Source organism: Solanum tuberosum, unplaced genomic scaffold (genome assembly GCF_000226075.1).
Source record: "Solanum tuberosum cultivar DM 1-3 516 R44 unplaced genomic scaffold, SolTub_3.0 scf00178, whole genome shotgun sequence".
NCBI classification, from domain to species: Eukaryota; Viridiplantae; Streptophyta; class Magnoliopsida; order Solanales; family Solanaceae; genus Solanum; species Solanum tuberosum.
Genome location: NW_006239102.1, coordinates 961062 through 975507, shown reverse-complemented (window position 1 = coordinate 975507; position 14446 = coordinate 961062). Strand labels below are relative to the sequence as shown.

The 14446-nt window shown below is 35.5% G+C and overlaps 2 protein-coding genes across 2 annotated transcripts; both read right to left on the bottom strand.

Moving 5' to 3' along the window:
• Nucleotides 1-8347: 8347 nt before the first annotated feature.
• LOC107061893 (uncharacterized) lies at nt 8348-9512 on the bottom strand. Its single transcript, XM_015311848.1, has 2 exons — nt 9159-9512; nt 8348-8962 (listed from the first exon to the last, which is right to left on the bottom strand). Exons 1-2 carry the CDS (start codon nt 9510-9512, stop codon nt 8348-8350), a joined length of 969 nt encoding a protein of 322 aa, XP_015167334.1.
• A 377-nt stretch (nt 9513-9889) lies between these two features.
• On the bottom strand, nt 9890-10537 carry LOC107061892 (uncharacterized). The gene has a single exon (XM_015311847.1). It carries the CDS (start codon nt 10535-10537, stop codon nt 9890-9892), a length of 648 nt encoding a protein of 215 aa, XP_015167333.1.
• Nucleotides 10538-14446: the final 3909 nt, after the last annotated feature.

Sequence of the window (14446 nt, the reverse complement as noted above, 5' to 3'; positions counted from 1 at the left end):
TCTAAGTATTCAACTTAGGGAATCAGATTATCTAACATACTTGACAGACTACAATGTCTGGAATCGAGCCTTCAAAATTATTGGAAGAGAAAGTTTTGTAGTTAAGTTTGTTCAACACTCTGATAGGTGAGGGAATATTACCAGTGAAGTTATTATCTGAAAATGTAAACTTTATGATTGTAGTGAGGTTTCCTATGGATTTTGGAATCGAGCCTTGAAAATGTATGGAAGAGATATTTAAACAAATGAGTTTGTTTAATTTTGAGATAGTTAAGGTAACATTACTAGCGAAGTTGTTACCTGAAAGTGTCAACTCTCTGATTGCAATGAGGTTGCCAATGGATTCTGGAATCAAGATGGGTAAATGGTTTAAAGAGAGATCTAAATACCTAAGAGAATGGAGGTTGCCAATTGAATTAGGTACTTTCCCAAAAATACCAGTGAGAAAATGTCCAACTATAAAATACTTCTACTGAAACTCCAATTGAAATTAGACAAAGTTCCTGGTAATAAAGGATTCTCTCCCAATCACAACATTTGCCAGTTTGGTAGATGAAAAAACCGAGACTCACTTATATTCTCAAACATGTTGGTGCCTCGAAGACTTAAGTATGTAAGGAAAGAAGAAAATATTCTTAGGTAACTCAAATTGTGTGTTCACGAAGTCAAACAACAGAACACAAAGTATATAGTTAGCTCCAACAAAATTTATGTTATCTCCAACAACAGTAAGCCTTAAAGAATAGGGATCTAAACAAAATCAAAAGAGGGATATTGGGCCAGGCTTAGAGAGCCAATGAAACCTACAAAAGAACCTACATTATTTACAAGACCATAATTAGTCCAACTAAAAAGTAATACAAGATATCTACCCTTAAGAATTGACATAGGAGTTAAAATCTTATAATAATAATAACGTCTGCTATTTCGTTTGATCCAAATACACCAAAAAAAATAAAAAATCGGGATCATATTTTTCAGATGCTCTTGATGGCTTTGCAAATTTCCAAGAATTCCAGCTTTCAACTGCTTCATTTGGTAGTCCACTACACTATGTAAAGAGATTATCAAAGCTAAGCATGGTGATATTCAGTATAAAACATCACTAGCTAGACTGAATGCTATTCTGGAAAAAGTATGGTTCATTTAGACACAACAAGAAACATTAGAGATATTATGTTATCATAAGATCATCTTCTACCATGGTTTCCCATTAAAATCAATTTGTACGTACTCGACAAATTTCAGCATAGAAAATCACTACACTTAATGCTATTCTAAAAAAAGTATGGTTCATTTAGACACAATCAAAAACATTAGTTATATTATGTCATCATAAGATCATTTTCTGTCACTGTTTCCCATTAAAATCAATTTGTTTGTACTCAAACGATCTATTTTTCTCTTTATTAGTATCATTTTGTTGTGTACTCTATATTTTATTGAGATAAAGACATACAATTGTGTTATTGTCAAATTTATTTTTGTTAGTGCTAAATAAATCTAGATAGTTAACAGTAACAATTATGTATTCAGAATTATAAGAATCATATGCACCTACGTATTCAGAATTATAAGAATCATATGCAGATAAAAGAATTAATATCCATTTGGTTTTTTTACGAAGTAAGGTTTTGTATTTCTAACTTTTGAAGTCCACTTATATTAGAGGGAAGTGGAGCAGTTAGTAAATTATTTTGCAAGTCTGATATTTGAAGGCGAGTCAAGGTTAGTGTGGAAATCTAAAATAGATAGCTCTGAAAAGTTGGGAAGATGTCTGGAATCGAGCCTTTAAAATTATTGGAAGAGGGAGTTATGTATCTCAGTTTTTTCAGCATTCTGATAGTTGAGGAAACATTACCAGTGAAGTTGTTACCTTAAAAGTGTCAACTTTGTTATTGCAGTGAGGTTGCCTATGAATTATGAATTCGAGCCTAAAAAATGGTTGGAAGAGTGATCTAAATGAACGAGTTTGTTTAATTTTGAGATAGTTGAGGGAACATTACCAATGAAGTTATTACCTAGAAGTGTCAAATCTTTGATTGCAGTGAGGTTGCCAATGAATTCTTAAATCAAGATGGATAAATGGTTTGAAGAGAAATCTAAATACCAAAGTAGCCAATTGAATCAACTATCTTCCCAAATATACTAGTATAAAAAAAGTCCCAACTCTAAAATACTTCCACTGAAACTTTAATTGAAAGTAGGCTAAGTTCCTGTTAATAAAGGATTCTTTCCCAATTTCAGCACTTGTAAGTTTGGTAGATGAAAAATCTACGACTCAGTTATGTTCTCAAACATGCTGGAGCCTTGAAGACTATGTACGTAAGGAAAGAAGAAAAATTCTTAGGTAACTCAAATGATGTGTTCATCAAGTCAAACAACAGAACCTCTTAAGTATATAGTTAGCTCCAACCAAAGATATGTTAGCTCCAACAACAGTAGGCATTAAAGCATAAGGAACTAAGCAAAAGCAAAAGAGGGCTATTGAGCCAGACTCAGAGAGCTAATGAAATATACAAAAGAACCTACATCATTTACAGGAGCATAATTAGTTCGACTAAAGCAGTAACATAAATCTACCCTTGAGAACTGAGATAAGAGTTGAAATTTTATCATAACATCTTGTTTAGGTAAACGCTCTATAGTACCTAAAAAATCGAACAGTCTTCGTAAAATATTGAAATAGTTTACCTAGACTAAATTCTGTATCTTTTATATGCTTTCTATCTAGTGCATTTTAAGCTTATATCACTGATTAGATTATTCATATCTGTGTAGTCTTGGAAGTTATGTAACTTCATTAGTCAGTAGATTCTACCATATTTTCAGAATTCTATCAAACATATTTATCTTACCGTGTTAACTTTGTTCTTATCTTCTTTACTTCCATTGATGTCCATCCTGGATTTCCAATTGATCAATATAATTTGTGAGATTGGTCTGAACATTGAAGAGGCCCAAGTTTTGTCAACTACTGATGGTTTCTCTCCAGTGTAGTTGCTATATGTTATAGTATCATAATTAAGCTTACTAGAAATTCTGAACTCTACATGAATGGCTACTAATGGTTTTGAAAGAAAAGAGAAGTTCAAGTTGGAATTGACCTTTTGAAATATTACAGGACAAACTAATGCATTGGTCTTAAGAGTTAATTAAGACATGTATTGATAACTATCCACGAAAGTTACTATGGAAGAATAAGATCTCAACAGAGATCATATGCTTCGGTTCGAAATATCTTCATGAAACTTTCCACATTTAAGACAACCTTAAAAAGAGAAAATTTCATATTGCCAATAGATGTTAGATGTGCCAACAAAACCTTGAGTCCAAGTTGGACTGTCCAACAACCATCTTTTTTTTTTTTATTAATTACATCCATGAATGGATGTGCATCTTATTTCTTCCAGAAAAAACTTACATCTTGATGCACCATTGAGTTCAAAGGAACTCAACAAAAGTTGCCAGTTCTTTGACTAGCAATATGTACAAAAGTAAACTTAACCAACAAAGAAGTTGGCCTTGACATATTTAATTCTCATGCTAGGTAATTGAGCTTTATCCAGCTGATAAGCTCCTTTGGAACTGTTGGGGATCTGCTGTCAGTTTTGAAGGATATGGCTTCCCTCATTGATGGCACCAAATTTGGCTAGTCCATCTGCCACTTGGTTAGCCTCTCTAAAGCAATGTTCAATACTACAATTCATATTGTTGATGATCTGCACAATATCTTCGATTATAGTCTTGAGTTTAAGATTGTTGGTGCCTCTGTTCTTTAGCATATCCACAATTATCATAGAGTCTACGTCAATTATTCAATTAGTCAACCCATTCTGAGAACACCACTCTATCCCATACTTAGCCACTTTTGCCTCTTCTTTGTTATTGATGTCACAGTCCACCTTGCCGCAAATGCCATATTCATTCCTAACTATGCCACCAATGCCAGCTCCGTTTTTGGAGAAACTCCTATCGGTGTTGAGTTTCACCTTTCCTGTGGTTGGTTTAATCCATTTGATTATCTCCCATTCGGTAGTATGTCTAAGATGCTCCACTGTTTCGCTGAAATTTTTCCAGGAGTCTGCCATCTCAAATGTTGGAAAAGCTAACTTGATAGCCATCTTGAGGTTCAACCAGATGTTGTTCTCCATTCCTCTATACCAAAACATCTTTTGTGTACCATATTTACAAGAACACCTTTGTCTCCATTTCTCCCATTAGATTAAAATAGGAACAATGTGTAAGGTCATTTTGTGGATGCTTCTTTTTGCTCTGGTCGACCACCATTTTCTGAGAATTCATTTGACGCTCCAATTTGTCTAAGTACATATACCTAGAGGTACCCCAAAAGTGTTCCACATATGTCTAGCTATGTTGTTGCCCAATTTCCTTCTGTTTTTGTGCACAACAAACAAAAAGACACTCCCTGTCAGTCCCAAACTTGCATAGAGTATCATCGAAAGGAAGTTTTCTATGGATGATTCTCCATGCAAGGAAATAAATTTTGAAAGGAAGTTTAGGATGCCATACCTAACAGGTGGTGAAATCCTCTTCTTTGTGCGTTCTGATAATGTTCCACGTCGACTTGGTAGAATATATGCCTTCTGTCTCAAGTTCCCACATAGCCATGTCTTTCTTGGGGCTCTTGCCAATATGGATATTAGCTATGATATTAACCATTTGATCACGAAGAAATTCAGCAAGCTTATTCATATCCCAATGCCCTTCTTGAATGAATTCACTAACTTTTGTTTTAGAATAAATGGACTGGTTAGTGAATATCTTAGCTAAAGCACCCTTTCCAGTCCAATTATCCCACCAAAAATTGCACCCTCCATCATTGATCTTCGAGACAATGTGTTCTTCAACCTTGTGTTTGATTTGCATACGTTTCCTCCAAGTATTGGATTGAGGAGCATTGATAGCTTTAGCAATAGGGCCTACTCTGGTACAATATTTAGCCATAACAAACGAGGCCCAAAGAGATTGTTGGGTCCTCAGGTTCCACCATCTCTTGTATGCAAAGCATTTCTTGATGTCTACAAGAGTTTTAGTACCTATATCTTCTGCATCCTTGGTGTTACATAATTTATCCCACGCACTCCAATGGTATTTGTTTTTGTCATCCTGAGTCCCTCAAAAAAAGTTAGCGATGAACTTTTCAATGAGAGTGAGAGTAATTCTGAGGGGATTGAGAGCTGCGAGAGTATATGTAGGGATAGCTTGGATGATACTTTTGATAAGTACAACCTTCCACCATAGGATAAATGTTTGGCATGCCACCCAGAAAGTTTGGTGGTGATTTTGTTAACTAAATCATTAAAGTAACATATTTTCCTCTTTCCGGTATAGATGGGGCACCCCAGATATGTAAAAGGAAATTACTTGTGTCTAAAACTTGTTTTATCAGATCCTATTGATCCTAGAGGGTGAGATTTTACTGGAAGTGCAGAAAAAACTCTTCTCCTCATTAACCTTTTTCCCGGAGCTTTTTTCATATAGCCTCACCTGTTTCATGACAACTTTAATAGACTTTCTTTTGCCAGCAGTAAAAATGTTAGGATTCTTAGAGAAGGATCGAGTCACAGGACGATGAACACAAAAATCTAAATCAATTGACTTCGACTTTCCCTTGCCTTTGTTCGAATTCCTAGATCAACCTAATTTTGTGTATAACTTCAGCTCATTGAAGGGAGACAGAAACCTTAAATTTCAATGGAAGAGAGAACTCCGATCTCTTGCTTTTTACTGAAATATGACTTAACGATTTATTCATCAAAAGCCCTTTAAATAGAAGTCTGATTACATCAATAGGAAATCTAATTCTTATGAAAGTAGGAGACCTAAATCTTATTCCAAACTAATAACTATAACTTAACCTAATCCTTATAAAACAATGAACTATAAACCCTATTCTAGAATAATAAATAAAGCTACAAAAAATATAATTAAATACTTGATTTAAGGGCTTCCAACGCATCCACAACATTACCCCCCCCCCCTTTTACATTGAAAGAGCTTTTCCTCAAGCTCGAATTTCACGGCAATCATCCAGAACTTCTGGAATATTGTTTGTTGAATCATCCAATTCCAGCCAAAAAAGTCGTTTGCACTGGTGAATGGCTGAATATAGTTCGTCACAATTATAGCATAATCCCTTAGCTCTTCTCTCTGCCATTTCTGCACGAGTTAATCACTTGACCAAAGGGGTCTAGTTGCTGGCTTGGTATTAAATGAATCGACTGAACTCGTAGCAGATTTTGCCAAGTTTACTATGATGCCAAGACTTGTCTGGGACTACTGCGCTTTTTGCAGTTGTTGTTTTTGCTCTAATGCCCTGGCTATACTCATAGCCGTTGATAAGTCAGATGGTTTGCGCAATTGGACGTCCAATTTGATTGAATCATCCAACCCTGCCATATATATTCCCACGTGCAAGTGTTCTGGAATAAGCTCATTAGCCCTAGCCAACTTTTCTTGAAACTGACATTGATAAATTTCAATTCTACCAGTTTGTCGAAGTGTGACCAATTCACCTACCAGGTTGCTACTTTCAGGAGGTCCAAATCGCTAGAAACGTTGTTTTTGGAAGTCTTCCCAACTCATTGGCCCCTTCACTCGTTTAAGCTAATAATACCATAATTGTGCTTCTCCCAACAGGTGAAACCCAACGACTCCAACCTTTTCTGCATCTGTTGTATGTTGATTTTCAAAAAATTGCTCACAACGATATGCCCAAATCAGTGGGTCGTTGGTGCCATCATAAGTAGGAAAATCCATTTTTGCATATCTTGGTATTGTCGAATTGGAATTACCACTAGTTTGATGATTATGATCAGATGGTTGAATAGGCAGTGTATTGCCTCTAGGAGTCAGATTTGTTGATTTACCAATTGTCTTGGCATTACTTGATTCTACCTCATGGACTACTGGTTTTGTAGAGCCAATTCCCAAGCTAGAAAATTGTTCTTGAATGACTTAGACAATTCCTTCACCGAGACGTTGTTCCATAGTTGCACGTTTAGAGTCCATTAGTGTTTCTGTAATAACACGTTCTTCGTGAAACCTGGAATTGATCTCATTGCGTAATATGGAATTGATCTCATCGCCCATTGTGTTAGGCTCTGATACCAAATTGTTAGGATTCTTAGAGAAGGATCAAGTCACATGACGATGAACAGGAAAATCTAAATCAATTGACTTCGACTTTCCCTTGCCTTTGTTCAAATTCCTAGATCGACCTATTTTTGTATATAACTTCAACTCATTGAAGGGAGACTGAAACCTTAGAGTTCAATGGAAGAGAGAACTCTGATTTCTTTGTTTCAGAAGGTTGCTAAGCCAGATGTCTGGTGAACACATTCGTAATGAGTATGGGTCTAGTAGGTGTACTAGTAAGGAAGCGAGGTACTTACTGAAATATGACTTACCTATTTATTCATCAAAAGCCCCTTTAAATAGGAGTATTATTACATCAATAGGAAATCTAATTCTTATGAAAGTAGGAGACCTAAATCCTATTCCAAACTAAATAACTATAACTTAACCTAATCCTTATAAAACTATGAAATATAAACCTTATTCTAGAATAATAAATAAAGCTACTAAAAATATAAGTAAATACTTAATTTAAGCGCTTCCAACGCATCCACAACAGAAAATGACAATGTCACCTGCATATGCCAGATGATTAATCTGAGGGCCATTCATACTCATAGAGAAGGGGTAAAAATTAGGATGATCGTAAAGATTATTAAGCATTCTTGACAGAACTTCATATCCCAGAACAAAAAAAGAAGGGGACAGGGGATCCCCTTGCTTCAAACCTTGGGATGAGGTAAAGAAACCAGTTCTATTACCATTGACGATGATCGAATATCACGTCTGAGACATCCATCTCCATATAATCTCAGTCCACCAAACAGAGAAACCAAAATTTCTAAGAACCGCAATAAGAAATTTCCAAGATATCCTATCATAAGCTTTAGCCATATCTAACTTTATCACAACATTGCCACCCACGTTAGGCTGAGAAATACTTTGAACTATTTCATGAGCCAACATAACATTATATGTGATGAGCCTGCCTTTGACAAAACCACTTTGATTAAGGGATATCAACTTACGTAAAAGAGTGTTAAGTCTTCTGGCAAGAATCTTGGAGATAATCTTACTAGAAAAGTTGCTTAGACTAATCGGTCTAAAGTCAGCAAAATTAGAAGGAGAGTTGACTTTCGGGATTAAAACAAGGCAAGCATGAGAATAATATTTTGTCAGAACCTGAGCTTTGAAGAAACTTTGGATAAAATTCACCAACTCTGGTTTTGATAATTTCCCAACATCTCTAGTAAAACATGCCATTAAAACCATCTGGTCCAGCAGAACTAGTAGGACTCATATAAAAAATGGCCGTTTTAATCTCGCCTTCATTAGGCATAGTGGACAACATAAGATTATCCTCGTCGATGATACATTCAGGGATGCAAGACACAACATTATCATCCACCGTAGGTTCAGGGAGATGAAAAAGTTTAGAGAAGTGTTTGACAGCAGCTTTACCAATCTTATCACTATATAAAATCCAATTGCCATTGTGGTTTTGTATTCTATGGATCTGAAGCCTTCTTCTCGTGTCTTTGATAACATTATGAAAGTACCTAGTATTGTTATCTTCTTCCTCAAACCATCTAATTTGAGCTTTCTGTTTTAGCAAAGCCTCTTGCATTGACATCCAAGAAACATATTCCGCTTGGCCCTTATTTAAATAAACTGTGGACTCTTCAGTGTTATCCATAACATCAATATCTTCAAGTCTTTGTACTATCTCCTCCCATTCCTCAACTTTCTGGAAGATATCTCCTATCGCGTCTTTAGACCAAACACTAAGCTTTTTACTCAAGTTCTTAAGCTTTTGTTGCATGATCCACATAGGGTGACCCTTAACATGGATTCTCCATTCCTTTTCCACAACATCATAAAAATCAGGTTGATCGATCCAGAAATTCAAGAATCTAAAGTATTTTATAGGTTCTTGTTGGTTGTCAAAACATTTAACCAGTAAAGGTCTATGATCTGACCCTGTCCTGCTCAGATGTCTTACCATAATATTTTGGAATTTATGAAGCCAACCATCATTGATAAGCACCCTATCAAACCTTTTCCATATCCTCTTTCTCGGCCTCCTGTTGTTGCATCAGGTGTGAGTAGAGCCCACGTAACCTGCATCTTCCACCCCACATCTCACCATACAATTGGCAAAAATCCAAGCTCTCACTAGTATGATACGGTTTTCCTCCTAGTTTTTCGGAAGCCTCCAGGATAACATTAAAATCTCCCCCTATGCACCAAGCATCTTGCACTTGAGAGTTCATGTTAGCAAGGCTATCCCATAGGTCCACCCTCTCTATTTCACTACATTTAGCGTAAACAGAAGTTATATGCACCCCATTTACGCCAGAGCCATTATCCATATACAAAGTGATTTGCTGGTCTTCAATCGATAGTACCATGGCATGTAAATTTTGATTCCAAAAACACCAAATCTACCCAATATCATTGCTAATGCAATGATGGAAACCCAAAAACTTTTTGTATCCCTCAATCTTGTTCATGTTGATGAAAGGTTCAAAAATTGCTACAAACTGGATGTTATTCCTTTTGACCAGACTCTTAAGTCTGTGTATTGCTTTTTTGGTCCTCACACCTCTTATGTTCCAAAAAAGTGCACTGATCATAAAGACATTATATGGATTTTTTTGTGTCCTTCCCTTACTCAAAGAGATGGAATTTTTAGTACTTCTTTTGTGATTTCTTCTTTGTCTGCTTCTTCCCCTCTTAACTAGAGATAAGCCACACTTTTGTACAACTTCTTGCATATGGTACCTCCCTAGGTCATCAGAGTCCCATTGTTCATCCTCGGAAAATTGAATCTTTTAGAATTAGCGGTCTCATCGTCAACCCCATCCATTGAGCTATCTCTTAAATCCTCTTCCTCCGTATGGTAATTCTCTGTATCGTGGCGTAAGTTGAGATCCACCACAAGGTTTATCCCCTTCTGGTTTTTTATCTCAGTATTTAGGCTAGATTCCATCACTGAATTTTCCACAATCCCATCACTGCTTCCTTGGGTATCCAAATATTTGGTATTTGCCTCTCTTCTTCTTTCCACTTCGGAATCCTTAACATCTTCCATCATTAACGCTTGGTTGACCTCCGGAGGTACATTAGAGGAACTTTGTTGATCCCTGTTGACACATTCCATGGTCTTTTGTTCTGTCTTTTCAGGAAATTCCTCATTTGAGATTTGTTTTACATTGTTGTTATATATACTATCGCCAGCCTCTGGTTTATTACTGGTATGTGCCTCCTTCTGAATTATATATTTCTTCTTATCCTTCCTCTTGTTGTTTTTGGTGTTATTTCCAGCTTCTTGTTGGTGTTTGTTCAGCTTGAAGGAAACCTTGGTTTTCTTTTCGAGTGCCTTATTGCTATCTTTCTTCTTCTTCTTTTTGTTTTTGTTTATTCTAACAACCATCTTGTCCTTCTATTCCTCCTTATTGAGATTTCACACATCATCAGTCTCTTGTTCCTTGTATTTCTCCTCGTCTCTTATCAGCTCATTGTTGATAGTTTCAACATCAACATTTTCTATATTCACAGTTTCCTTGTTCTTGTTCTTGTTCTTTCCCTTTGCTTGAGGTCTGCCAGCTTGAGTATTTTGTTCTACATCTTCGGCATTTTGGTCATTAGCATTCTTGGCCTTACCATTATCTTCGGCATTGCTTGTTTCTCCTTGTTCCGCTCTCTTAGCTTTAGTATTTTCCCTTTTTGCCTCCATGATCCTCTTTCTCTCCAAGATCCAACAATCATTCATATTTTGTCCCAATTTTTTGCAGTGTTTGCAATATTTTGGGATATTTTCATATTCCACCTTCTGGGTAAAACCAGTTAGTGAAGAGCCTTCATGTTCGAGCCCCACAAACTTTGTTTAGCCTTGGTTTGAGTAGGTTGACTTCTACCCTCACCTTTGCCATGCTGGGTCTTGTCTTACTTTCTGTTGCAGCGTCAAGGGATAGAGGCGTCCCAATGGGGATAAGAAGTTGTTTAACATATTGCCAGTTGTTCATATGAAAGGGTAATTCAGGTAAGAGAACCCATACCGGAAAGATGTGGATGTCCTCCTCCGGCTTGAAGTCGGGGGTCCATTTTTGCATCCACATTTGCAATCCCTCTATTTCAATCATTCTTCTATACCAAACATTCTGAAAGTCTTCATCATTCGAGCAGTCGATGAACACATTATAATTGTCGTAAACCCCAATTTTGACAGAGCCTTTGAGCGCTACCAATTCCTTGAATTTTGATCTAATTTTGTCAATTTGGGGCCTAGGTTTCAAAAAAATTCCAACAATGGTTCTCCTACAGTCTTGTGCCATGATTCCGTAATAGTTTGCAGCTTTGAAGATTACTGCTGGAACACCATTGTGAGCTGTTTGCCTTGCCATCACTTTTTCACGTTTTTGGGCAGATGGAATTGTCGTCGACGACGTCACAAAGACGAGAGGCATAAGAATTTTTCTCTTGTACTGAGTCGTTTGGTGGTCCAGTCCCTTTAGGAGTTTCTAGTTTCCCCCTCAGTCCCACCAGACCTTGTCTGTCCGGTGGTTCCATGACGGAACAGGGAGGAGAGAGAGTGTAGAACTAGTCGTTAATAACGTTGTGAACTTTTGTCCAACAACCATCTAATTTACATGGTTATATGATGTTAGAATTTTAAGTTTACGGGCACATATCACAGGTTGAAACAACTAAAATAAACGAAGAACATACAATTTTATACACTTAAGTAAAATAAATCAACAAAATAAAGAAACAGAAAAATCGAAGAAGGTAGGCAAAATAATCAAAGAAAGCAGAAGTGTGATACTTACAAAGTCGAGGAGGTTGAACACACTCAAGATCAATCATCACAACAGCACGGACAGAAACCTGAAAGAGAGCAATTAGAATTAACAGTTTGATTAGAAGGAGATGATATCTTACTACATAAAGAGTGATAAACATACTCCACAAGTCTGCTGCTACTAAATAGTGTATAAAAAGGTGGTTGTGTGAGGATGTATAGCATCTTATGCACAAGGTGAGATCCTAACCCACTCTTTTGCTGATTAAAAATATAGCATTTTGAATTTGTGTGGACTATTGGATTGATATTCTCTTATTATTAGTGTGAAAATTTAAGTTTGTCGTGACCAGAATAACAAGATTAAAAATAGAGAAAACAAGAATGAGGAAATTTTTAATTATGCAGTTCACATAAAAAAATTATATCATATTATAAGGTAAAATTACACTTTTGAAGGATAATGCAAATTTTGTCCTAGAAAGTATAAATTAACAAATTTATTAAATAATAACAATTATTGCATCTCATTTTACAGTATATGAACACATCAATAGATACAACATGCCAACATGCCACACCAAAAAAACTACTGGAAAAAACCTAGATGGTTCATAAAGCATAAACAAAATGGAGCTTTTCACAAAAAATATTCATATTCAAATTAAACGACATAAACTTACTTTAAAGAGAAGAAAACTCTAACAAAATGTCCACATATTATTACTCCCAAACTATTTTCCCCACACAAAGTTTGTGAATAAGTGATTGTCTGATAATTATTTTCATAATTAATTGATTTATATGCTAAAAGACCATATCTATAACATTTTTTAAAATTATCTTTTTGGTTTGATAATGAATAGAGTTCCGAATCATTTTCTTTTTTGTAATGAATTAATTGGTCTTTTTCATAAGAATTCCATTTGTTTAAGTTTCTATTTTTATTTTGAGCCATACAACTTTGATTAACCTTAGTTCGCCATTTTTTTGGCATTAATCTAGACCATCTAATCTGAGATAAATCGTATTGATAATGCCATCTTAACCAGTTTTTCCATTGATTGATTCTATAACTCTGAAGTTTCTTATGTTTTAATTCCGAATGAAATATTCCTAGTGTTTTAAAATAGTCCTTTATTTTAGTCTTAAGGAAGCAAGACGTTGTGTTATATTGAAGAACAGATCTAAATTTAGACAAATTAATAACTTGGGTTTGTGATAATTTGTAAAATACATATGCTTGTGACAAGTAGGATAAATCAGAAAAAATATGTGAATTTTTCTTACTAATATTATAAAGTGACTTTTTTATAGTCGAAATAAAGATAAAGTGAACAAAGATCAGTAAAAATCAAGTGAGAATTGAAGTAGGAAGAAAAAGTTGGTTAATTTCTTTTCACAAACCTGAATATCAGGAGATGTAGACCGCCCTGATTTTTCTCCAACAATGATCAGTTCATAATTCTATGGATTTGTGGGTCTCTCTAGTTTAACGGTCGAGTATCTAACTCCCGTATTGGAAAGGGTGCGGAAATGGGTGTGGTTGAGAGAGTACAAGTCATGGGTGTCAAATGGGTATAGATAAACTCAACTAGGAGCATTTACATTTCCTCATGTTTTCTGTAATGAAGCACAATGTTTAAAAATAGACATTAAATTTATTTTCATGATGATTAAACAAGAAATACTAGAACAAAAATATAAAAATAATTTATATAATAATCAAATTCATTCAAACGAAATCAATGCCCAACCATCACTCGCAGTCGCACCATACTTGGAAGGAAAAGCCATCATATTTTTAAGCTTCTTTTCTTTTTCATCTCCTCAACATAATGGCTCTTCATTTGCTGCAACCGTGGCAGTGCAGGTACGTTTTCTTCCATTTTTCGGGGGTGCGAAATTCATAGGGGGTGAGGAATTCATATACTTTTATGAGGTATTATTTTTGGTAGATGAGGAATATTTTTGGTAGGTGATAGTGTGGTAGGTGAGGTATTAACTACACTACTAAAAAAAACTGTAAAAAGAGACTTAAAAAAGAGACCTCATGAGGTCTCTTTTTTGAGTCTCTTTTTACAGTTTTTTTTAGTAGTGTAGTTAATACCTCACCTACCACACTATCACCTACCAAAAATATTCCTCATCTACCAAAAATAATACCTCATAAAAGTATATGAATTCCTCACCCCCTATGAATTTCGCACCCCCGAAAAATGGAAGAAAACGTACCTGCACTGCCACGGTTGCAGCAAATGAAGAGCCATTATGTTGAGGAGATGAAAAAGAAAAGAAGCTTAAAAATATGATGGCTTTTCCTTCCAAGTATGGTGCGACTGATTATTTATTTTTATTTTATATTTAAAAAAAGAGACCGAGCGAGGCCGCTTTATCTCATAGCCTAAAAAATGAAATTACCAAAAAGAGACCTCGTGAAGTCTCTTTACTGCATTTCTAAAAAATAAACTGCAGAAAAGAGACCTCATGAGGTCTCTCTACTACATTTCTAAAAAATAAAATGCAGAAAAGAGACCTCAT

Bases quoted from the DNA above. Each gene is read 5' to 3' on its own strand.
- LOC107061892 (XM_015311847.1), bottom strand. From the start codon at position 10,537: ATGGTTGTTAGAATAAACAAAAACAAAAAGAAGAAGAAGAAAGATAGC.
- LOC107061893 (XM_015311848.1), bottom strand. From the start codon at position 9,512: ATGGTACTATCGATTGAAGACCAGCAAATCACTTTGTATATGGATAAT. The intron at 8,963-9,158 runs GTTTGATAGGGT...GTTGTGGAAAAG, and splicing joins AGAAAGAGGATATGGAAAAG to GAATGGAGAATCCATGTTAA.